Source organism: Lithobates pipiens, unplaced genomic scaffold, assembly GCF_037356315.1.
Source record: "Lithobates pipiens isolate NorthernLeopardFrog02 unplaced genomic scaffold, aLitPip1_a1.2 Scaffold_8, whole genome shotgun sequence".
Classification (NCBI taxonomy): domain Eukaryota; kingdom Metazoa; phylum Chordata; class Amphibia; order Anura; family Ranidae; genus Lithobates; species Lithobates pipiens.
In genome coordinates this window covers 72889992-72916454 of record NW_027507903.1, presented here as the reverse complement: position 1 = coordinate 72916454, position 26463 = coordinate 72889992, and the positions used below count along the sequence as shown (strand labels likewise).

Sequence of the window (26463 nt, the reverse complement as noted above, 5' to 3'; positions counted from 1 at the left end):
CTTTACTCCAACTCACACAGACTGGTGCTGACTGTTTCCTTTTCTTTTTATGGACTCCTGATGCAGATGAGTTTCAGTCCCCGTAATCAGAGTTTGGAGGTTGTTTCCTATCCAAGGGTCTCTCTGAAACTCAGAATTCCAGGTCCCTAATAAGGACGTACCAATCCAGAGCGTACTGAAAATCAGTCCTCTCCAACTGAACTACCCCAAGACACCTCACCCTGCATGGGTGAGAACCCCTGAGTACTCAACCAGGTCTTCAAACTATCTTCCTAAGAGGATCACAACCCAAATAGTAGGGAAATATACCTGCCGTCCAGGACTCATCCCTGTCATCTTGTACACCTTGAAACAAAAACAACCTCCTACAAAACAACTCAATACCTACTGTGCAAATATTCAAAAGAGATACACAGACTATGCGGACAAACAACAGCACTACACCCTTTTAAATAACTCAATATGTGTAAACCCCCCCTGTAAAATACTGTTAATTGCACAGATAATGGTGCAAAAAGAAAAAGGACTAAAGAAATTAATATCATAGAGCCATAAAATCATAAAAATAACAAAATGAACGAACTTCCCTCAATAAAGTGCAATATAACAATGTGCAAAATCAGCACAAATAAACTTAAACACAAATAGAGTGTCCTCCAAAATCGCAAATCGTCTATCACACTGATGGTAAGGATCTATATATATATATATATATATATATATATATATATATATAGGTTTTGCCTGAAGTTACACTTTAAAATAGAACTAAAGAGGAAAGTTTTTTTTTTCATTTGGATAGAGTAGGAGAGATGTATAACTCTATAACGGTCATAGCTAAATCAGGAAGTGAGAGGAAATCCTTCTAAAATGAGGGAATCTATGGTTGTCACCAGTACTAGTGTCCCCATGGAAGGTTTTTTCTCTATTGCCGTTACAATTTGAGATTTCCTTTTATTTTGAATCTTGATGATAATGGTATACACAACAAATATAGATGGTAAATCTCCCTAACAGGGGCATAGGCAGCAACAAAAACCCGGCAGGTGTTCTAATCCCTCTCCACTCTACCCTAAAAAAAGTTTTGCTTTTGGTTATACTTTAATTCCAGAACATCTAACATAAACTTCAATACAAATCTTGGTGAAAAGATCCTATGATCTGTCTTCAACATTCAACTGCAATGAGTCATGTGACCTACTATTCAACCCAAAAGGCAAATTACATATTTTTTAACATCTTTTGTACAATCTCTAGACATGAAGCTGTAGACCAGATAAGGGTTGGAGATGAATCCAATGGAATTGATCACATAAAACGTTGAACAGGCATCAATTCACTAGCTACACAGAGTAACACATTTTTTCTAAGGTCTTTATTAATGGGAAACATGTAATACTGGGTGGAGGCATTCTGAATGATTATCTGCCAATTTCAGAAAAGGAGCATATCTGCTAGGGACAGAAACAAAAGACAGAACTAACCAACAAAATGTTCTTGCCCATCTTAATTTTTTTTCCAATCTGCAGATTCTCCAGAGTTTAATATTTAGTAGTGATCTGCATGAATCTGCACCAAGGTAGCCCTCTCAGTTCACAAATCGTGTATGAATAATAATATGTAATGCTATAAAGTAATATTTTGCTACATAAAAATAACTGCAAATTCTGACAGGAGGAACTTGGAAAACCCTGAAGAAGATTGTGAGGAAATACGAGGGGGTGCTGATAAGTATGGAGCCTTACCCAGAAAAAAATGTAGCTAGAAAGCTGTACATTACAGGGTGTACTGGCCAATTTGTCTATATTCAATGAGGCAAAAATCAACTACCTATGATTTTAACGTATCTTTCTTTTTCAGGTCCAAAATGAATATGACAGCACCTCCAGAAAAATCTAATGTGGAAGCGCATAGGACCATAATCAAGTTCCTGTTTCTCCAAGGGAAGGGTGCGATGTATTTTATTTGCAGGGACTTAAGAAGATGCAGGACAGATGTCACAACTGCATTGACTTCCTGGGGGAATATGTAGAATAGTGTGGCAGTTACAGCTTCCTAGCTCAATTTTTCTGGGTAAGACTCAATACGTATTAGCACCCCCTCGTATACTCTGCCATGGCCAAGACCATTCATTTTGATTTAATTTTCTAGCCTTAGATAATTCATATAAAGTCCTAAATTTGTACCCTACTACTCACACCTCTGTTTTTGAATTTGTGGACAGGAGTGTATATGGTGGTCGTGTCCAAGAACTAGAAGACTTTTGGGCTGACTTTTGATTTACACAGTACTGGACTGTAACCTTTGCAATGGTCTTCATGGATTTCATACTCCCAAGCGAACCACAGTGTACTACATCTTTGAGTTACTAAACACCCATGCTGTCCATGGGGAGGGGAAAACCCCCCGCTATCCTCCCACTCTTGAACTGCTAATTTCCCTCTTCTTCAAATCTCTGCATCCGATTGTGAACCAATGGTGCCATTGTGACAATAATGATTGTTTTGTAGACACATATCAATGTTAATTAAAACCCTTGTCCCCTTCTAAGCTAAAAACTTTGAATAATCATACGTGTTCTAATATCTCATAATGTAACATAAGATGGTGTAACAGTAACTAACTTAACAATATCTTCTTGATTAGACACATCTTAAAGCTCCTTGTATCTTCTTCAACTAAAAAATAAAAAAATATTCTGGGGCCTTTACCCCTTGAATTTGTTTTAACAATGTAAATAAATTGAACAAGAAAATAACTGCAAACCCCTTTTCTGCTTTGTGAACAATGATATGGAGATTGCAGGACACCGTTATTATTAACCTGATATCTAATCAATATATGAGGCATCTTCAATAAAAGCTTTAGTAAAATAATTATTCTGTAAGGCCAAGCTCTGCACTCTTCCATTAACCAATCAGGATCAAGAAACTTACCATTCTGCCCTCTTGCTTCTCCTCTGTATTGGCGTCTGTTCTGACTGCAGGATAATCCACGTCTTCTGATCCCTTTTCGCGATTTTTAGCCTCATTAGCAATTAACTGTTGTAGAACAACAGCCACCTCATCTTCTAATGCGTATGCCTGGCTTTCTGTAATCTGGTAAAAAAAAAAAAGGACAATGCTCATTAAACTATACTTAGTTCATTACATCATACTGTTGAATCAGCCCAACAGTAATGCTGCCAACTGCAGGACAGGCCAAGTGGACCATTTATTTTACAGTCTGCTAAAAGGAAATCTGTACTGAGGAAGTATCGAGGATGCCATTGATGACAGTTCCTTGGCCGTCATGCTGATCCAATGGCTTCGGTAATTAGTCACTGAGATAGAGCAGATTAGTAGTTGTGACTCCACACTGAATTTCCTGAGCTGAGTAATCACTGTCTCAGAAAATACAGAAGAGGCAGCCACACAACTAGATTGTCCAGGAGTTAACAAACAATGAAAGCCACCTTACAAGGTACACAGAAGTCAAACACGTAAAAAAGATCAACATGGTATTTAACCCCCTACTTCCCACCCCAGTGTCCCTTTAAATAGTTTGGAACACCTGGGGGAAGGACAGATTGGCGATCATGTAACCATCACAGTGTTCACATGATAGGAAGCCGCTCCTGCTGGCTACTGATCATTACCCCAGACTGAGAGCTGTCTTTGACAGCTCAGTCTTTATGCTGAAAAGCTGTCAGAAACCATGAAATCAGACCGAGAAAGAAGTACAGTTAAATCACACTTGTTTAAAGTGGTTGTAAACCCTTACAACACACTTTGACCTACAGGTAAGCCTAGATTAAGGCTTAACTCTAGGTCCAAGAAATATCTCCTAAACCTACACGGTTTAGGAGATATTTGCCGAAAGACAGGCACCGCTGTCTACGGCGCATACGCCATAGACAGCGGCACGCAGACGCACTGAGCGCGCCGCCGTCAACGGCGATATGCCGCGCGTGGCGGCTCCCGTGCACATGCGTGGGAGTGACGTCATCGCGGCTTCACCGAATGACAGCGGCGGAGCAGCGAGACCCACTGAGAAGATAGATGCGCCGGACTACAGGGGACAGCGGTGACTTCGCTGGCTCCTGTGTCAGGTAAGTGACACATAATGGACTACTATGCGATGCATAATAGACCATTATGCTTTACCTTTGCAGGGAATGAAAGAGGAAGTAAACTCATTAGGGTTTACTTCCTCTTTAATAATAATAAAAGTAAAAAGAACAAATGTAGTCAAAACATAGCCAAAGTTCAGTAACCGGAATGGATAGTCAGCCAAGCCAGAAGTCAGGGATCATATTAGTGGAGCAGCAAGCAGGATCTGGAGCCAGAAGGAATGTCAGCAAAACCAGTCTTTAAACAGGAATGCAGGAGATAGTTTCTTGTGATGTGACCAAGGCAAAGGCAGACAAGCAGGATCATTAACAGCTGAGTAACTGTGGGGACAGATGGGAGCTGGCAATTAGCCGACAGCGGCCAGCTCAGAGAAGGAAAGGCTGAGCCCAACCCTGAAAGAAGCATATTTGCGGCATTTGGGCATTACAACCCACCCTTTTGTTGCTGCACATATGCGTTTTGGTCAGTTATAAGGGGGTTAAAGAAGATCAGAAGATCATAACTCCTTGTAACATTTTTTTTTGGTCCTTCTGCCTCCTTCTAAAAAACTATTTTGAAAATGTATTCAAATGTGTAATTTGCGCAGCGCTTTACAACATGGGGACAGTACAATTACAATACAATTCAATACAGGAGGAAACAGAGGGCCTTATTTCTTAGAGCTTACAATCTAGAAGTGAGGGTCAAGTGATAAAAAAGGTAATAAATGTGGGGGATGATATGATGTAGAAAATAAAAGTACAGTTGTCAGGTGGGGGCAAAATAGGCTTCTCAGAAAAGAAAAGTTTTCAGGTACTGTCTAAAAGCAGAGTAGGAGATAGTCAGACAGATTTGGTTAGGGAGTTCCATAGGATAGGAGAGGCTCAGGAAAAGTCCTGGAGGCGGGCATGGGAGGAGGTGACAATATAATTATCAGTCAGCTGCTGCACCTGCAGGGCTCTAATGAGGAAATTGGCAAAGTCTGCATCTCTTTAGTTGTGATTTCCCTTCTCACCAGAAATTAAATTTTTTGTTGCAGGGGATGCTCAAAATCTGACTTGTATCTTAATGGGGACTTCTGGAAAATTCAGTGAGCCAATCCCACAAGCAGAATTTTTTTTTTTTGAGGGGGCGTTCTGTACACCATCTGTGTACAGAACTCCTGTAGGTAGCCATATTGTATTGCATTTTACAGAAAATTACAGAGATGAAGATTGAAAAGGAAAAGTAATTTTTCATAACATTCATTACAATATGACTTGTGCTATTGTATATGCTAAGGTAATTTTTTTTATTTGCTCATTTTTTTTCCCACGAAAAAGGAGTTCCCCTTTAAGTAAAGCTGTGTTCATTTCCATCATCCAGCTATGCGCATATGCACATTTCCTAGTACATGATTGAATATGCTTCATTATATTCACTAAGCTATGTGAACACTCATTATCTCTTTAACAAATCTGTCCCATAGACATGGATTAAACTTGAAAAATTTAAACTCTCCGTAATCTCAGAATTTTATGCATGTTGTATAGATAAGAAGTTCCATAACACAATGTCACAGTGACTCGAGTCATTTTCTCCAGTAAAATGTTGTGAATTTCAGCTATTTTAATACAAGTGATAGTAGTCATCAGTAGAATTGCTGCCAATGTTTTCCCTTCCTCTGTCTTAGTCACCCAGCTCGTGTCCTACAAGTCAGGATAAGCATTGGCTGTCTCCTTTCCCTGCTGCTGCTGCTGGAATTGATTTATTAAGCCTCCTGGCGTCTAATTTCTTCATTTATTGTCTGCGGACCCGTCTGAGACGTGCTGCAGCTCTGGCTCTGGATCTTTAACTTCCTGCTATTCCCAGCGCTGTAACTTAAGCGATGTGTGCCGACCCCTCTACATAATATTCTATTAAACTTTCATTTTCTAGTCACCTCCAAGATCAAAGGTTTCTGCTTTGTTGACCTTTTCTGCTGAAAAATTCAATGTTAATATGGCATAAAAAAACATCAAATATCCATTTAATGGAAATTCACCAGTCCAACACTGCAGTCAGCAAAACTAAAATACTGTATATACTCGAGACAGCAGCTACTGTAAGTGGAAAAGAGGGTCAACAATGCCCATTTGCAGCCTCACTGTGTCCATCTGCATGCCTCAACCTCACTGTGTCCCCCATCTGCATGCCTCAACCTCACTGTGTCCCCCATGTGCATGCCTCAACCTCACTGTGTCTCCCATCTGCATGCCTCAACCTCACTCTGTCCCCCATCTGTATGCCTCAACCTCACTGTGTCCCCCATCTGCATGCCTCAACCTCACTGTGTCTCCCATCTGCATGCCTCAACCTCACTCTGTCCCCCATCTGTATGCCTCAACCTCACTGTGTCCCCCATCTGCATGCCTCAACCTCACTGAGTCCCCCATGTGCATGCCTCAAACTCACTGTGTCCCCCATCTGCATGCCTCAACCTCACTGTGTCCCCCATCTGCATTCCTCAACCTCACTGTGTCCCCCATCTGCATGCCTCAACCTCACTGTGTCCCCCATCTGCATGCCTCAAACTCACTGTGTCCCCCATCTGCATGCCTCAACCTCACCGTGTCCCCCATCTGCATGCCTCAAACTCACTGTGTCCCCCATCTGCATGCCTCAAACTCAATGTGTCCCCCATCTGCATGCCTCAGCCTCACTGTGTCCCCATCTGCATGCCTCAGCCTCACTGTGTCCCCCATCTGCATGCCTTAGGCTCACCTGATCGCCGTTGTGCCCATCTGCCGTTGTCCCAGCGTTATGATCTCCCGGTGCTGTCCCCATCTGCAGCCTTATCTCCTGCTGCTGTGATATATTTAGTCTAGTCAGCGGCCATACAGTGTACCAAAGCCCTGCCTCCTCCTCGTCCTCATCCGTAACGGAACACTGACTCGGTTTCCCAGCAGTGAGTCAGTGTTCAGCCTATCACGGAGGAGGCGGGGCCTTGGTATACTGCATGATCGCCGACTAGACTGAATGTATCATAGCGCTGGGAGATAAGGCTGCAGATGGGGACAGCGCTGGGAGGACTTGAGTATAATTTTCAGCCCAAAAAAATGTGCAGAAAAACTCAGCTTATACTTGAGTATATACGGTAATTACTTTTCAAAAGTTATTAATGCTAAATTCCAGGGGAACATCAGAAACATTGAAATTTTGTTTACCACAATATTGCCAAATGATTTGTAATTCTGTTCAGCCTGTCTTGTGAGCCCAGGACCTCCCCGCAGACTGCTCTAATAAATCAATTTATCCCGGCTGGGGACCCACATACAGGGATATAGGGATATAGAATGTAATACTGACATAAAAACACACACAGGTTGGACTTAATGGACTTGTGTCTTTTTTCAACCTCACCTACTATATAACTATGTATTATTGGATTAACATTTTGATGACACAATAGTCTCAAAGTAGCCAGATGTATCACAGATTGCAGTTTATATGAAAACAGTGTATTTTTTATTTTCTCACGTTCCACATCACAGTGATTTACAATGCATATGCAAAAGTTTACATGAAATCCATATATACAACCAGGGGTGCCCGTTTAATATTAAAGTGTACGTTCACCTTTTCAGAAAAAAACAAAAAGATAAACAAACACCCCTTCCCGATCCCTGCTGTACTTACCTCCATGGGTGGTGAGCTGTCTGTGCCCATGCAGCTAGTTAACAGTCTGGGGATTTAAAATCCCAGCTGTTCTCCCTTTCTTTTCTTCAAGGCTTCCAGGATGAATCAGAGCAAACTTCTGTGTCTGTGCTGACCAATCAGAATCTCTCTGCTCCGTCCTGGAAACCCTGCAGAAAGAGTTGGGAGGAGAGTGAAGATTTCAAATCCCTCAGAGCGCTACACAGGCTTCATGGGCACTGACAGCTCATCACTACAGAGGTAAGCACAGCAGAGCCCGGGGGAAGGGGAGTGGGGAGGGTGTAGGGCGTTAGTTACCCTTTTCATTTTTTTTTACATAGTGAACTAACCCTTTACATGGAAAACTGTCATAAAAGCTGCCAGTGTTTGTTGCCTGGCTGCCATGGTGACTCTTTTGCTTCAAGTCTTCGAGTCCCTAGCTCAGAACCATTTAGCCATTAAGGACATTTGATGTTCCTGATCTGCTGCTCTCTTGTTCTGTTCAGAAGATATTAATACCAGTAGGTCAGCATAACACATGTAGACCACTAGAATTTTTAGAATAAGGTCAAGCAATGGCAGCCTCAATATTTTTCCCACTATGAGTTAACTGTAAGGCTTAAGTTTATTTTATTTTTATTTTAAATCAGCAGGGATGGTACTTTTATTGAATGAAATGTGTCCCTTGTGCTGGTGACTGCAAAGCTGAGCAGTACAGTAAGCAAATAACTACTTAGAGGACACGTTTAATCACTTACCAGACCCAGATTCAGGAGCTTGGAAACAATCTTATCAAATACCCCTCGGTCATTTTCTTCATAAATTCTCATTGCAATCTTCTGAACAATATCTTCAGCAGTTAACGGGGTTCCATCTAATTGGTGGAGACCATCGGGATCATCTAAGGGAATAAATGAAATTCTAATCTGTTCTACTGTCTGGATCTTGAATTTAAATACAACTTAGATCAGAGTGAATGATGACAACATTGCATTCATTAGTACATGGTTTTAGTTTTGGGCTCCACTCTTTAAAACCTCTCCTAACTCATTTCCATTCATAGGGCATCATACATAAAGAAGGCAAAATTTACCGATCTATTTCATTTACATAAGGAATTTGTTTCAGTTTTATGCACTGCGTATACAAATGCACTTGAGAAATAAAGAAATTAAAAGCTGTCTGTAATTTTAAACCAAAACTGGACTTCACAAAAAATACTTGGAAAAGAAGGTGAACTGATGTAAACATAGCTCTACATTTCCTATGAATTTATAATTACATTTCAGTTAATCTTAACAGAAGCCTGTATATACATGAAGACTGTCTGCTTTAAAGCAGTGTATTCTTTATGAAACATCAAAATGCAGTCTACTAGAAATAATTTAAAATCTGTCCAAATACAACTGTAGAAATACAAAATTAGAAATTCATTATAAAACATTTTACCAATATGTTTGCAAAATGTAGATATTCTAATTAGGTAATCATGCCTACCTACCATCACTTATTCATACTGTATATAATCTGGCAATAAAGTGTCAAAATCAAAAATAATCCATGCAAAATCATACAGTATGTAACTAAGGCATGTCCCCACAGTTATAGTTACAATAAGCAACCTTCAAATTCCACAGCTTAAAATTTTCACATTAAATAATAATTATAATAAGTTGAAGAAGAATCCAATGCATAAAATCGATTCCCAGTGTATATTTTTCCAGTTAGGAAAAATAGAGTAAACTCTGGAAGCCTTAGGTAAACAGTCTAAAAAAAGTCTATGAGGGGCAATGGTCTTCAAGGAATGAAGCTTCTTTTCCCCTTTGTTTATAAGGTGTTTTCTGACTTACTATTTGTGAGTTTCAGAATGAGTAAGGCCTCATGTACACTGCTGCTGGTAAATGGATGTTCAGAGGCAGTTGGCTGCTTTTTTCAGCTGCCCCTGAACTCATCCAATGTTATCGTATGTGTACATGTGCACAGGTTCGTTTAATGTAATTTTTAAGGCAGTTGTGTTTATAGGCTTTTCTTTGAAGGCAAAATATGAGTTCAGATACTGAAGTTTCTGACGTTTAAGCGCAGTACCTGTGTTTTGCCGCAATTTCGTTTATAAGTGTTTTCACAGGTGCCCTATTTTTTAACATTATAAAACTTAAAAATGATAGCAAATGATGAAAAAACACAAAAATAATATTTTTAAAGCTTGTAATTGCTTGCTAGGCTTCATAGACCATTTATATACCCCTAATGAGCATGATCCAATCCAATACACCACTAGAATTGCTGTTAGTCAAAGCATAATTGGAATTTGACCTATATGTTGTTAGATTTCAACCAGATGACCCCACCATTGAGCTTCACCCCCCACTTGATCAAACATAGGTGCATGAAATTTAGGGTAAGGGTTAGTGTTTCCTATTAGGGTTAGCGGGTTATCGTTAGGGTTTTCCCCTTGAAGAACAAGTTTAGGGTTATGATAAGGGCTATGGTTTCCCGTTAGGGTTTCTGGTTAGGGTTTTGGTTAGGGTTTCCCATTAGGGTTAGGGGGTTATGGTTAGGGTCCTCCCCCTGAAAAACAAGTTTAGGGTTATGGTAAGTGTTATGGTTTCCCGTTAGGGTTTCTGGTTAGGGTTAGGGTTTCCCATTAGGGTTAGGGGGTTATGGTTAGGGTTTTCCCCTTGAAGAACAAGTTTAGGGTTATGGTAAGTGTTATGATTTCCCGTTAGGGTTAGGTTTTCCAGTTAGGGGTTAGGGTTAGGTTTTCTCATTATGGTTATGGGGTTATGATTAGGGTTTTCACCTTGAAGAACAAGTTTAGGATTATGGTAAATGTTATGGTTTCCCGTTAGGGTTATGGTTTCATATTAGTGTTGGAGGTTAGGGTTTTCCCCTTGAAGAACAAGTCAGGGTTTCTGGTTAGGGTTTCCGGTTAGGGGTTAGGGTTTCCCATTAGGGTTAGAGGGTTATGGCTAGGGGTTTCCCCCCGAAGAATAAGTTAGGGTTTCTGGTTAGGGGTTATGGTTAGGGTTTTCCACTTGAAGAACAAGCTAGGATTTCCAGTTAGTGTTATGGTTTCTCGTTAGGGTTTCCAGTTAGGGTTTCCCATTAGGGTTAGGGGGTTAGGGTTTTCCCCTTGAAGAACAAGTTAGGGTTAGGGTTTCCCATTAGGGTTAGGGGGGTATGGTTAGGGTTTTCCCCTTGAAAAACAAGTTAGGGTTAGGGTTTCCAGTTAGGGTTAGGGTTTCTGGTCAGGTTTAGGGGTTAATATTAGGGTATCCCATTAGGGTTAGAGGGTTATGGTTTTCCCTTTGAAGAACAAGTTAGGGTTTCCAGTTAGGTTTAGGGTTAATTAAAAATATTTAAAAAATTGCAATTAAAATTTGCATAAAAAAGATATGATAAAAAAAAAAAAAAAATGTAATTACACATACAGCTTACAATGAAAAATAAACAAAAAATATACTAATCAATTGCAATTTCAAAATTAAATATATTTAAAAAAAATGCAATTAAATTTTGCATAAAAAAAGACAAAATAAATAAATAAAAAAATTAAATTACATATACAGCTTATAAAAAAATAAATAAAAATAAAATATACTAATCAATTGCAATTTAAAAATTAAATATATTAAAAAATTTGCATTTTTTCCTCACTTATGCTCATTATGGGATCCATAGTAAAAGCACTGAAATTGAGGTAGATACAAGTACACTGCTGCTCTCTCAGCTGCTGCTACTCATCTGGTTTCACCAAATGGCTGAAATATTTAAATAATACTGTTTTTTGGGCTTTGGGCAGGTCCTATGATGTTATCTTAAATAAACACTCCTAGGCACAAAACGTGGCAAAATGCAGCATGCAAACGCGGCAAAATGGGCAGTTTTAAACGCTGATTTGAAGCTGTCAAAAAATTTGTTCAGAGGAGGTTGCCTCAGCATCCCATGTACATTAAGCCTTATAAATATTGCTGCTGTAAATCCAAAGAATCTCAAAATCATAGCATAAAGGATATGTCTGGCTTCATCATCTAAGCTAAATCAGGGGTCTCCAAACTTTCTAAGCAAAGGGCAAAGGGACCTGTCCTTCAGGATTTAAGAGGGTCGGGCTGTGGCCATCGGGTGTAGAAAATGTCCCAGCATCAGTTGGAGTAAACAATGCCCCATCTTTGTTGTGAGTGAGAAAAACTGCACCCCATAGTTGGTGTCTTTGGTAGGGATTATGCCGCATCCTTGGTCTCATTGGGCCCCATTGTTGGTATCATTGGGAGGAACTGTGCCCCATCATTGGTGACATTGAGTGCCATCATTGGTGTCATTGGGAGGAATTGTGCCCTATCATTGGTGGCATTCGGGCCTCATTGTTGGTATCATTGGGAGGAACTGTGCCCCATCATTGGTGACATTGGGCCCCATCGTTGGTATCATTGGGAGGAATTGTGCTCCAACGTTAGTGTCGTTGGGAAGAATTGTGCCCCATGATTGGTGTCATTGGTAGGAATTGTGCCCCATGATTGGTGTTATTGGGAGGAACTGTGCCCCTTCGTTGGTGACATATGGCCAAGGGCCATATAAAAGCAAGCAAAGGGCCGCAGATTTGAAAAAAAAAATCTAAATGTATAAAAGTGGTGGACTGCTTGAATCAATAGCAAAATACCTTCATCTTTATAATCCAGTACACTTTTGGTGGAGTCAAAATACTCCACAGGCTTCAAACTCTTTGTTGAGTCTGCATCCTCAGTGGCGGTCTTCTGGCCATTAGTTGTACTTATTACTCCGCTGCTTCTTTTTACATTTTTCTCTTTTTCTGCCACTGACATCAAGAAACTCAAGTCATCCACAAGGGAATCATTTTTCGTTTCTACAGGACAACAAAATGAATAGAAATTTAGCATTTTCATAACTGCATAGCAATAAAAAGGTTTCCTTTCCATGTCTATTATAACTTACCCGTGCTTGCTCCTCTGCTCACTGTGTCCGCCTCAGCAATCTTTTTAGGGAGAGGATTAAAAAACAGAATTAACTTCATGCATTATTCTTGGTGATTTGTATTAATATCTTTTTTTTCTTATTAGCATTCTTCAGTGTGTCTCATGCCCGAACCATATAACTTTTAAAGAAAAATTTGATTTTTAGGCCTCGTCCACACTGGATATGATAATAATATTATAAAAACGGCAGTAGCTTTGTAGTGATTTTTTTCAAAGTTTTTCAGCGTTTTTGCAATGGAGTTTTTTTGCGTTTTTCAGCATTTTTTTAGCGTTAGCGCTTTTAAGAGTTTTTTTTTTATTATAAATCAATGGGATCAAAAGAGTTATTAACAGCCTATGTGTGCATGGACCCATGAGATAACACGATTGGGAGTTTATTGACTGTAGAAAAACACATCTGACGGCAAAAACAGCAGCTGTAAAAACCTCCAGTGTGTTTGAGGCTTTAAATGTTGGACACATTTTAAAAACATGATACAATGAGCAATGGTTTTTAGAATTCCATAGCCACTAATCATAAGCCAGTTATCTAACCAGTTATCTGAGTAGATGCCATGGGTTACCAAATATTGTTTTTACACAGTTCTGTAACATAGGCCCCATACCATAATGGTGTACATAATGTTCTAACATAATCACCATATCTTATATGTACAAAAAGTTGTAAATTAAGTACCAAAGTAAAAAAATAAAATAAAAAGTGCCTTTTAATTATTTAGGGGTCCATTTGCCGATGTTTTCACCCAAGATTCACATAGCGCCCATCCAAGATGCACACATTTTCCACATAAGATTCAATTGGAAAAATTTGTGAATCTTGGGTCAACAGACACCTTAATAACATAAAATGATTAGAACTCTTTTGGAGAGGTCAAATACATCATTTGTGCATTGCATTCACAATATCTGGTATGCCACAAATGGTCAAGGTCATTGACTAGCTTTATTTTGTATATACAACCTATCTGCTGGAATATATTGCATACTTTAACAACTTCATTACACTCGTAGCAAACAATCTATTATGAGACTATATAGAGACACTATCCATTTTACTCCATTACTAGGTTTGCACTGGTAGATATTCGGTATATTCTGCTCTAGCAATATTCTGCTGATACCACCATCATCGTCATCATCTTTCTTCCACGTGTAAAAGGATTTTAACATCTCTACCCTTCCATTTGGCAACAAATCACAGCTTTAGCCATGAGTTCACACTGGCATTAAAAGCAGGCGTTTGCGCGGTACTAAAAACGCCCCTAAAACACCTGTGCGAATGATACAATGGACAGCACGCAGTGCTGTTCACATTTTGAAACATGAAGCCTAATACCCTGTACACACGATAGGATTTTCCGACAACAAATGTTCGATGCGAGCTTGTTGTCGGAAAGTCCGACCATGTGTATGCTCCATAGAACATTTGTCGTCGGAATTTCCACCAACAAACTTTTGAGAGCAGGTTCTTAGATTTTCCAACAACAAGACTTGTTGTCAGAAATTCTGAGTGTGTGTACACAATTCTGATGCACAAAAGTCCCCGCATGATGGGAATCAAGCAGAAGAGCAGCACTGGCTATTGAACTTCATTTTTCTCGGCTCGTCGTACGCGTTGTACGTCAGCGCGTTCTTGACTTTCGGAATTTCCGACAACATTTGTGTGAACGTGTGTATGCAAGACAAGTTTGAGCCAACATCCTTCAGAAAAAAATCCACGGTTTTATTGTTGGAAAATCCTATTGTGTGTACAGGGCATCAGCGTTGCTTCAAAATTTAAGCCTCATGTCGGGTCAGGAGGCATTTAAAGCCTTTCAACACCCATTCAAGTCTATGGTAATTCTTTGCTAACGCTCTGACAGGCGTTTGCGGCACGGCTGTAGTGAAGTTGCGGGGCGTTAAAATTGGTTTATTTCCTGTAATGTCACTTTCCATTGTGCAGCAGTTTTAATGCACCTTAACGCACGTCAAATGCTTCAAAACTGCACATAGGGCATTTGGGGAGTGTTTTTAACTCATTAACGCCTGTAAAACTCCAGTCTAATGCCCATAATAAAACTTACTAATGCAAGTCTAACGCCCATACTAATGCTATAGGAACATTTGTTGAAGTGGTTGTTAAACCACTTTCACATCTTCATACCATCCCCTCTGTGTTCTAATCCTATGTGCCCCTGTATGAGTCATTTTTCACAGCGCTTCTCAGCGATCACATGATCAGCTGGCTTTCTTCTCTCCCCCTCAGAAGCAGTGGGTGGGCCTGAGATACCCCCACTGACATCACTCGGGAGAGGAGAGGAGAGCGAGAGCCAGCGGATCATGTGATCGCTGAGAAGAGCTGTGAAATTAGGCATAGCAGACTTTTTTTTATAAATCACTTACAAAGGGGCACCCAGGATGGTATAAAGATGTGAAAGTTTTTTGAGCGGCAGGAGTTGAAGGGGAGGCAATGTAACAAGCTGACAGGCAGAGAGGGGAGAGGGAGAGAGAACAGAGGAGACAGATAGCAGGCTGCAGATGACAGAAGCCCGTACAGATGACTCCGGGGTCAGGGCTCAGCAGCTCTGATATATCAGAGTCAGCATACAGGGGGGAGGGTATAGCCAGGCAGGATCAGCCAGGTTATACAGGTGTTACAGGGGGCCAAATGACACAGCACAAGCACTGTGCTGTATAAAATGCTTTAAAGGAACAGGATCTTTTTTTTTGGGTTAACCACTTAAGGACCAGCCGCCGCAGTTATACTGTGGCAGGTTGGCTCTCCTGGCTGAATCGCTGTCATTGTATGTTGACCACTTTAATCAGCATCCAGGTTTTATGGCCAAAGCTTAATCGAACAAGCTGAAGCTAGAAGCTGATTGGCTACCATGCACAGCTGCACCAGATTCTGAGTGCACATGTTTTAGTAAATCTCTCCCACCATGTCCTGGATAAAGGAGAACCTTCACAGACACTTTGATATGACATGAATGAAAACATATACAGTAAGGCCCCATTCACACCTGAACGTTTTGTAGCTTGAAGCCTAAAGCTGCAAAACGCTAGAGGGGAAAAATCTATTTTTCTCAATGGAGATGGTTCTCCAAGTCACCTGAAGCCGAACGCCTGAAGCTCAAACAAGTTCTGGACCCTTTTTGTCACTCGAATGGGGCAGATTTAGGTGTTTTTCTTCTTTTTACATTGGTGACCTTTTGCCCTGCACAAAATTGCGGCAAAAAATGCTGCAAAATTGCGGTAAAAATGCTGCAAAAACGCAAGATTTTCTGCCTGAAAACGCTATGCTCAGGTGTGAATGGGGCCTGAGTTGAATGCAGGCACACTACATGTTATTCTGCTCTTCTAGGGATCATTTTACATATTTCCGCATAACATCTGCTTGAACATATTGTACAATTTAACAACGTCATTACACTTGTAGCAATCAATCTACTATGAGATTATATACAAACTGGACACAATCCATCTTGCTTCGTTACTAGGTTATACCAGTAGATATTCTGCATAATCTGCTCTAACAATATTCTTTTGATATCACCATCATTGCCATCATCTTTCTTCCACATATAATGCCAGTGTAACATCCCTACCTGTCCAATTTGACGGAAATTCAAATTTTTAGCCATGTAAATCAAAGAATCAACATCTATGCAGGCTTCTGACACCAACCATGGGGTGTACCTAAGACAGGATGGCACCACAATTTTCATACCCCTGATCCTGCTCCTGGACAATCAATTTACACATTGGGTGGTGATTGGATTAGGATGTCCTAAGGTGTAAATATAAATGCTGGGGTATCTTCCAAAACCTTTAGGATCTGAAGATGGGCTGGGTAAGCTATAAGATGTCTTCAACATTACAATTGTGGGTGAATGTGACTAACTACTACTAAACATACCATGACTTGAATAAAGGAGAACCTTCACAGACATTTTCATGTGAAATGAATGAAAACACACAAGCTGTAGACAAGCACATTTCTGCATTTGTGAGCATACCATCTGCTTGAACATATTGCACAATTTAACAACTTTTGTTACACTTGTAGCAATTGACCTACTATGAGACTATATTTAAACTAGACATAATACATTGTATTCCTTTTATAGGTTCATACTAGTAGATATTCCGTATATGGGCTCTAGCAATATTCTTTTGATACAAAATGAAGATATAGTGCAGTAAAACCTTTATTTGAGAGTAACTTGGTTTAAGAGCGTTTTGCAAGACAAGCAAAATTTTTAAATTACATTTTGACTTGATATACAAGCGATGTCTTGATATACAAGTAGCGTCATGTCACAACTGAGTATAAAAGAGAAGAGAGGCGCCTCTAATGCCGCGTACACACGACCGGACTTTTTGACGGACTAGGTCCGACAGAATGAATCCATTGGATATTACGATCGTGTGTGGGCTCCAGCTGACTTTTTTTCCTCAAAATTCCGACCGACCTAGAAATAAAACATGTTTCAAATCTTTCCGACGGACTTGAGTCCGGTCGAAAAATCCATTCGTCTGTATGCTAGTCCAACGGACGAGAAAACTGACGCTAGGGCAGCTATTGGCTACTGGCTATGAACTTCCTTATTCTAGTCCGGTCGTACATCATCACAGTTGAATCCGTCAGACTTTGGTGTGCTTGTGTGTGGCCAAGTCCATTCGTTTGCAAAGTCAGTTGAAACTCCGCCAAAAGTCAGTCGGGAAGACTGTTGGACCTAGTCCGTCAAAAAGTGCGGTCATGTGTATGCGGCATAAGTGTAGCAATATAGTTACATTTAATGAATGTACAACATTTAGTAACATATTGCTACACTAAAGCCGCGTACACACGGGCGGATTGTATGGCCTACTTAGTCCGTCATACAATCCGACGGACAGTCCGTCATACTTTCGAATGAACGGACTTGACCACACACGGATGCACAAACAGTCCGTCGAAAGCTTGCGCGATGACGTGTACAGCACGTACGACGGGACTAGAAATAGGAAGTCCAATACACATCAATGCAACCTTCCGCCGTGTAAATCCTTTCTGAGCATGCGCCATTCTTAGTCCGTCGAACTAGCCTACTCACGAGCGGATTGTCCACTGAAACCAAAGTATGACGGACAGAATTACGGAAATTCCGAAATACTTAGTACGCCAGACTGCACGCTGAAAAAGTCCGCTGAAGCCCACACACGAGCGGACTGTCCGCTGAAATGTGTTTCGACGGACTAAGTAGGCCATACAATCCGCCCGTGTGTTTAGGCGCCCCTTATTCTCTTTTATACTCTGTAGCACCTGCTGGATTTTGCTTCTAATCCCCTTGTAGAGGCTTCAATTTGTGGATGGACATTTTAGGGTTAGACAACCTGGTCACGTTGCTATAATCTTTGTTATATGGACTATAAACGGAAGGACCTATGAATAAATGGTTGTGGAACGAATCATTTGCGTTTCCATTATTTCTTATGGGGAAATTTGCTTTGATATACAAGTGCTTTGGATTACAAGCGTGTTTCTGGAACAAATTATGCTCACAATCCAAGGTTTTACTGTAGTTGTATACAGGCATAACACATGGTAACTTACCTGCTCTTCTAGCGGTCTTTCTACACTTAGTTCTCTATTATGCAGAGCTTTGTCTACAAAGAACAAAACAGACAGATTTACAGATTTTCAGACTGGTGCTTTAGACACAAGAAATAAAGAATTGGCTTCATTTTGAATGAACAAATATAACATTTTCATGAATTCTTTGTGCTTTATATAAAACGCCATTCCTTTAAGAGCTGGTTGTGGAGAAACATGTCTAATCGGATTAGTTTAATCTGAGGATTAGAAGGGAACATCTCTGCTGGCCACCCTTCACATCCATCCTGGTCTGCATTTCTTGTTGCAAGCTGCACATATATACCATTCAAGTCATGCTTTAGCGGGAAATGAACTGTTCTATCACTACAGCCTGCATTGATTACCTGATTAAGTATCTTCTACTTTTAATCAACATTTCCCCAATGAAATAATCTGCATTAATAATCGGATTAATGTTACAGTCATTTTATTGTAAATCAACTGGTAAATCATTACACCCTGCATTATCAATCTGATAAAGTATGGTCTACAATTCCCCAATTATATGATCTGCATTATCAATAAATGTTACAGTCATGCTTTAATAGTAATCACTTACTTACTATCACTAAATCCAATATTAAAAATCTGATGAAGTATCTTCTAGATTTAGGATACATTCCCCCGCATGAAATAATCTGTATTAATAATCTGATGATATCTTCTACATTGTGTCTACTTTCCCCCGATAAAATTGTAATCTGCAGTAATATTCTGATGAAATATTCCCCCAATTAAATCATTTGATGAAGGATCTTCTACATTTAGTCTACATTTCCCAACAAATAATCTGGATTAATAATCTGATAAATGTTAAAGTCATGCTTAATAGTAAATCAATTGCTTTATCTTGTATTATAATTCAGACAAGGTATCTTCTATATTCAGTATATATTTCTCTAAATCTGTATTAATAAGATAAATTATACATTTTTGGTTTACTAGTAAATCAGCTGCTTTGTGGCTCGAGCCCGCATCGATGATCTGATGAATTATCCTCTACATTTAGTCCAGCTTTCCCAAATAGAATTATAATCTGCAGTAATAATCGGATGAAGTGTTCCCCCCCAATTAAATCATCTAATGAAGTATCCTCTACATTTAGTCCCCCCCCCCAATCCATGTAATAATCTACATGATTAATCTGATGAAGGGTGTCCCCAATGTAATGATTTGATGAAGGTGTCCCCAATGTAATGATCTGATGAAGGGTGTCCCCAATGTAATTATCTAATGAAGGTGTCCCCAATGTAATGATATGATGAAGGTGTCCCCAATGTAATTATCTAATGAAGGTGTCCCCAATGTAATGATGTGATGAAGGTGTCCCAAAAGTAATGATATGATGAAGGTGTCCCCAATGTGATGATCTGATGAAGGTGTCCCCAATGTGATGATCTGATGAAGGGTGTCCCCAATGTAATTATCTAATGAAGGGTGTTCCCAATGTAATGATGTGATGAAGGTGTCCCCAATGTAATGATATGATGAAGGTGTCCCCAATATAATGATGTCATGAAGGTGTCCCCAATGTAATGATATGATGAAGGTGTCCCCAATGTGATGATCTGATGAAGGGTGTCCCCAATGTAATTATCTAATGAAGGGTGTTCCCAATGTAATGATGTGATGAAGGTGTCCCCAATGTAATGATATGATGAAGGTGTCCCCAATATAATGATGTGATGAAGATGTCCCCAATGTGATGATATGATGAAGGTGTCCCCAATGTAATGATGTGATGAAGATGTCCCCAATGTAATGATGTGATGAAGGTGTCCCCAATATAATGATGTGATGAAGATGTCCCCAATGTGATGATATGATGAAGGTGTCCCCAATGTAATGATGTGATGAAGATGTCCCCAATGTAATGATGTGATGAAGGTGTCCCCAATGTAATGATGTGATGAAGGTGTCCCCAATGTAATGATGTGATGAAGGTGTCCCCAATGTAATGATGTGATGAAGGTGTCCCCAATGTAATGATATGATGAAGGTGTCCCCAATGTAATGATGTGATGAAGGTGTCCCCAATGTAATGATGTCATGAAGGTGTCCCCAATGTAATGATATGATGAAGGTGTCCCCAATATAATCATGTGATGAAGGTGTCCCCAATGTGATGATATGATGAAGGTGTCCCCAATGTAATGATGTGATGAAGGTGTCCCCAATGTAATGATGTGATGAAGGTGTCCCCAATGTAATGATATGATGAAGGTGTCCCCAATGTAATGATATGATGAAGGTGTCCCCAATGTAATGATGTCATGAAGGTGTCCCCAATGTAATGATATGATGAAGGTGTCCCCAATATAATCATGTGATGAAGGTGTCCCCAATGTAATGATGTCATAAAGATGTCCCCAATGTGATGATAAGATGAAGGTGTCCCCAATGTAATATGATGAGGGGTGTCCCCAATGTAATGATGTGATGAAGGTGTCCCCAATGTAATGATGTCATAAAGATGTCCCCAATGTGATGATAAGATGAAGGTGTCCCCAATGTAATATGATGAGGGGTGTCCCCAATGTAATGATGTGATGAAGGTGTCCCCAATGTAACGATGTGATGTTGGTGTCCCCAGTGATGATGGAGGTTGCAGTAGATCGGGGTGTGGGTGATGACATGTGGGAGTGATGGGGGAGATCTCACCTTGGGTGATGTCTGGTTTGGGGAAGCTCTGTACATTATAGACCCGGAGGAAAGCAGTGCAGACAAGGAAGGTGATGAGCCCCATGTCCCCGGGGTGTCGGTAACAGAAGCCTCTTGCAGTGTGTAGGGGGAGGGGGAGGCTCGGAAGGCTCAGTGATGGAGCTGTCCGGAGTGGCGGTGGTGCTGAACTGAGCGGCGGTGAGGAGCGGAGGCGGCACAGCGCGGGGTCCGTCTATTGTTCATCCCCACACAGCGGAGTGTCAGTGGGCAGCGCTCCTCGCTGTGCCGGGGATCAGGAGTCCTGTGTGCGTCACCTGGACGGAGCTTCCCACACGACCAATACCGACATCTGACACGAGACCTTTACCTCAATCTCCCCGGCTGGACATGAAACACCCTCTCTGATTGGATCCCCGACAGCTCTGATTGGAGGAGGAGGACACGCCCCTTCTGATGATGAGTTGGATTTACACATCTAGGATCTGATCATAGAAGGAAAACATTGGGAAGAGGAATGTAATAAAGGCAATTCAACCCAAATAATAACTATGAATACATTACACATGTATTATATAATACACATATAATACAATATCCAATCACTAAAGAATAATTGTAGGTATATGGTATGTTTTTGCATGTTGCTCCAGCTTTGACCAATGTAATCATGTACTATGCATATACCATACTGGGACTATGTATACTATGTATATACCATACCTAGGGATCCATCATTACTCCAATCATCTCCACTAACTTCCCGGTCCCATGCAGAGCATCTTCTCTGCTGCTTACTAAACACAGGAGGTCATTCACTCCACATACAGAGAACACTTAATATATAGTAAGTAATGAAGTAGTGCTCTCTGATTGGATGAGGGGAGTTTATACATAGTTACATAGTTACTAAGGTTGAATAAAGACACCAGTCCATCCAGTTCAACCTGAGTGAGTGTCTACAATTGTCTCTATCCCTGTACATTGCACACTCACATTGATCCCTACCCTCAAGGAGCCCACAATCCTAGGTCACCGTTCATATACTAAGGCCAATTTTGGACAGAAGCCAATTAACCTACCAGCATGTCTTTGGAGTGTGGGAGGAAACTGGAGTATCCGGAGGAAACCCATACTGGCACAAGGAGAACATGCAAACTTCAGGCAGGTAGTGTCATGGTTGGGATTTGAACCAGGAACATCATCACCTCACCTCATCCAATCAGAAAATACAAGGACAGATCTGCTTCCATGCTTCAGTTTCCAAAAAAGAAGAAGGAAGACCTGGATCTGAATATTTCTGATGAATGAAGTAGAAGACTGGTGTTTAAAATATGCATACGTAGCACCATTTTCCTAAACAGGGCTGCTAGTAAATTTAGTTGTGCTAGGTGGTAACTAGCCTGGCTAATTTGTAGCTAGATTAAATGGTTTTCTCCAAAGCTTGAGTGGAACTGTGATTCTCTCTTTTGTCAATAGGTGGCACTGTTATGGCATTCATATGATAGATTACAGTTAATTTAGGTTATGAGCGAATGTGCTTTCTCAGCCAATCAGCAGGAATTGCTTTGGCAGCTGAGGCTGCTGGGATAGTCTATTTATTTGGAGAGAGCCAGGTGATTGGGGTTCTTTCCACCCGGACTGCGGCCAGGGTGGGTGTGTGTGGAGCAGCAGCCGAGGTGTAAGCCTGAAGCCTGGAGCCTAACCACGTATGAAAGGGGCTCAGCCTGAGGGGAGCCTGAATGCTGCCAGGTGGCATAGGAGAAGAAGTTGCCAGAGGGTCAACCCATCTTGTTGCCAGAGTCAGGTGTCAAAGGGATGGAATACCGGAACAGACGCTTCATCAGCCGGGGACTGTAAAGTGTTGGGAAAGCTTCAAGAGAGAACTCATCCAAGATGCACAGTGGGTAGCTGTGTGTAAGTGTTTGCCATTGGAGGCAGCAGTTGCTACAAGATACAGAACGCTGCATTCAGCTTAAAGGCCTTTTTTCTGTATTGCTGTCTGTCTAGTAATATTTTTATCCAAGGAGTCTGCCAAGTTGCTATAGCATTTGCCTAAGGGTGTCTTGTGCCCTACCCCTCCCCCCCTGTTCCTGTTAAGAGAAATAAAACTCTTTGTTAATTTTTTTTAAGTGACTGGCACAACACCCACCATGCCTAGTAACCTGCACCCGAGGAGGAATGTCAGCTCTCCCTGTCTTTGTCTGCATTCAATTAGCCTCAGAACCTATATAATTCCTATGTGTTTGGGTTTAAAGGGATGAGATGGCAACTCTAACTCTGGGGGTCACCACTTGGCCTCTGGAGGTTGGGGAGACCGCTACACATAAACTTAAACACACACATAGATTTAAAAAAAAAGGGTAAAATATACTTTAAGCATGTGTGCATAAGCAATGCGTCAATCGTTGCCTTCAACAAAACCCCATTTGTATTTCTATTGGTGGCCATAACTGTTTAGATTTTTTATTTTTTGTTCTTCCAATAGATTTAGATTTAATTTCGATCAGACTCAATCAAACTTGTCGTTCAGTCAGGGCAGAATATGATCGATCATTTTGCATCATTCAGCAGTACTGGTATACTTTGTTCATGAATGCGATCCTCTTTTGGTTGATCAGATTATAAGATTACTTGGTGCAAATAGAGATGCAATTGATAACTTACCATCATAAAGCATGGGACATACAGGCGACATTGGTTCAATAATAACTTTCTAACATTCGGCCCTGTGTGTGTCAGGTATGGTAATTTGTTTTTGGGGGGGGGGGTCCAGAGCCCACCCTATTTTGAAGCCTATTAGAGCCTCTGGCTCTAATCAGGTGCTTAGAAAAAAAGTACCCGTTAGTCATGTGCCTGGCATCCTGAAAGAGGCCTGGATGCATGAATAGGGGGCGGAAAGAGGAGACGGTGCCAGTCCGCCCTTAATGGGTGGGTTGCCCCTGGTCAAGTGGTCTTTTGAACAAGCATGCTGGAAATCCAGCAGCCGATTGGCTCCCGATTCCCGTCAATGGCGGAGAGCACTGATCGGAGTGTTCTGGCAGAGCACAACAGCTCAGAAGGGGAGATTGTTGCACTAACGTCAGATCATTAGTACAGCGACTCCAAATGGAATGGATTGGCTGGGTTGAAATAACAAAAACTGTTAGGCCTCATACCCGCGGTTTGATTGTTGTAGCATCTGATTTTTGTCAAAAGCGTGTTAGCAGGATTTTGTCTAGCATACTAACTATCCCCAAATTGTCACCTGACAAACATGAACGGAGTGACGTACTATGAAAGTATAAAGAGGAAGTTCCTTTCTCAAGCACCACCCTTTGAGCCCCTTATGCTAAATTCGTATTAGTAAATGTTTGGTGAACGTTGATTTGCGATTTTCAGATCATACAAAACAAATACCTTTTAAAATATATTTGGCCTAATTACATCAGAATAACCAGCAAAGCAGCTTCATTATATCCCATGAAAGAAGATGAGAATGTGTACTGCATTTCGACATTTCATCAATTGCCGCATCACGAATGTTAATTTTAGAACCGAGCATGCGTGGTTGTATTTTTGATTTTTGTGTGATTATTTCTGTACTGACCATCTGAAAATCAGACGTTGAGTTCACATCCGACAAAAATTTTATAGCCTGTACATCCAGCTTTTCTCTGGCGAAAAAGTCAAATCGGCTGACGAAAGCACCGTACTAGCGATACAAAAATCCGCAGACAGCATGTCTTTTACGAATTTTCCCTTCTGATTTGTGTATCGTGCATACAAGGCCCTATGCCGTGTACACACAAGTGGAATGTCCGTCAGAAAAAGTCAGACGTGAGCTTTTCGTTATATATTCCGATTGTGTGTATGCCCCATTGGACTTTCTACGTCAAAAATTCTGACGGATCTAGAAATAGAACATGTTCTAAATATTTCCGACGGAACCAATTCCTATCAGGAAAACCGCTCATCTGTATCCTGTTCCGATGGACCAAAAACAACGCATGCTCAGAAACAAGTACAAGACGGAAGCTATTGGCTACTGGCTATTGAACTTCCTTTTTCTAGTCCCATTGTACGTGTTGTACGTCACCACGTTCTTGGCGGTCTGACTTTGGTTTGATCGTGTGTACGCAAGACAGTTTCAGCGGAATTCTGTCGGAACTCTGTCAGAAAAACCTTCAGAGTTTATTCCGATGGGAAAACCGGTCGTGTGTACAGGGCATTAGTGTGTACCAGGCTTTAAGCCAGAATCATATCCTAACGATCAATCAAATTCCACTTTCCCAAATGTAGCATATCAATTGAATGGAATGTTAACTATAGATCGATTACTCTTATCAGAAGTGATCAATTGGAAAAAAAAGATAATTTATTGAAGTGTGTATGGCCACCATTTCGTTTATACGTCGTATGATTTGGCACTTTTTCGGCTAGGGCTGAGCCTCTGTAAGTCTTTGATAATTAGTTCCATTCTATTAAAGTATTTTAAGGGTTAAAAGCCTGGCCAGATTACCTTTGAATAGAGCTGTAATGCTAAGAGTCTTTCATGAAATGTGGCCTCTCTTCATTTTGGCTTCATTCGTGCACATCTATTTATGGCTAGGATTCTTAAATTATGATAGAATTAGGCTTATGACGTACATCAGAGTGATATCATTGGTAGAGACTGTAGTCTCTTAGAAAAGATACAATAACAAATCATTAGCTGAAATGAGTCATTACCAAGAGAAATCATGTTGTGGCAGCTCTTATATTATTACCTTTTGGCCTTTATGTTTAACAGCGGTAATAATGAATGGCAGCAAAAAGGTGAATGAGTGAATCCAACTAATACCATAGTGTTGTTATTATTGTTAGTACTTACGACTTTGTTCAACAAGAATGTGCAAAGAGCAATAATGTGATAGGTTACCATACCAATCCATGGAATCCTATCAGATCAATTACAATGATGTGTGTGACAGTGAGAGGCCCCGTCACTGTGAGAATATAGGAAAATGTGACACAGTATTCACATTTAGGGTTAATGCGAAGTTCCAGACTATTGTTTCTGAGCAGAGAAATCTGTGTATTTGCCTTTCCCCAGATTCTGTAGTTCTGGATTGGAACTTTCAACCCCCTGTCCCAGTTTTACCTGACAACTGTAACTTGGCTGAGTATACAGGTGTGCACAGGGTCATTATACCAGGTCTGAGTATAGCTCTGAGCTTCCAGTTTGGAGACTGCTCCCAGTGTGGGAGACGGAAAGGTCTCACCCAGGGGTCAGGGGGCCCCAGCTAGAAGCCATGAGACAGAGGGTCTTACTCAATGGTCAGAGGGCCCCAACCAGAAGCCAAGAGACAGAGGGTCTCACCCAGGGGCCAGAGGGGCCCAGCCAGAAGTCAAAAGAAAGAGGGTCTCACCCAGGGTTCAGATAGCCCCAGCCAGAAGCCATGAGACAGAGGGTCTCGCCCAGGGGTCA

At 40.8% G+C, this 26463-nt stretch overlaps 1 protein-coding gene across 1 annotated transcript in view; it reads right to left on the bottom strand.

Moving 5' to 3' along the window:
• SCG3 (secretogranin III) overlaps window positions 1–21375 on the bottom strand; it is a 65056-nt gene extending 43681 nt beyond the window's left edge. The window contains exons 1-6 of the mRNA XM_077470977.1: window positions 21018–21375; window positions 18315–18367; window positions 12696–12735; window positions 12403–12606; window positions 8504–8646; window positions 2937–3098 (exon numbers count right to left, since the gene is read on the bottom strand). Coding sequence (XP_077327103.1) covers window positions 2937–3098; window positions 8504–8646; window positions 12403–12606; window positions 12696–12735; window positions 18315–18367; window positions 21018–21102 — 687 coding nt within the window. The 5' untranslated portion in view covers window positions 21103–21375. The remainder of the gene's footprint in view (window positions 1–2936; window positions 3099–8503; window positions 8647–12402; window positions 12607–12695; window positions 12736–18314; window positions 18368–21017) is intronic.
• Between the last annotated feature and the right edge of the window lie 5088 nt (window positions 21376–26463).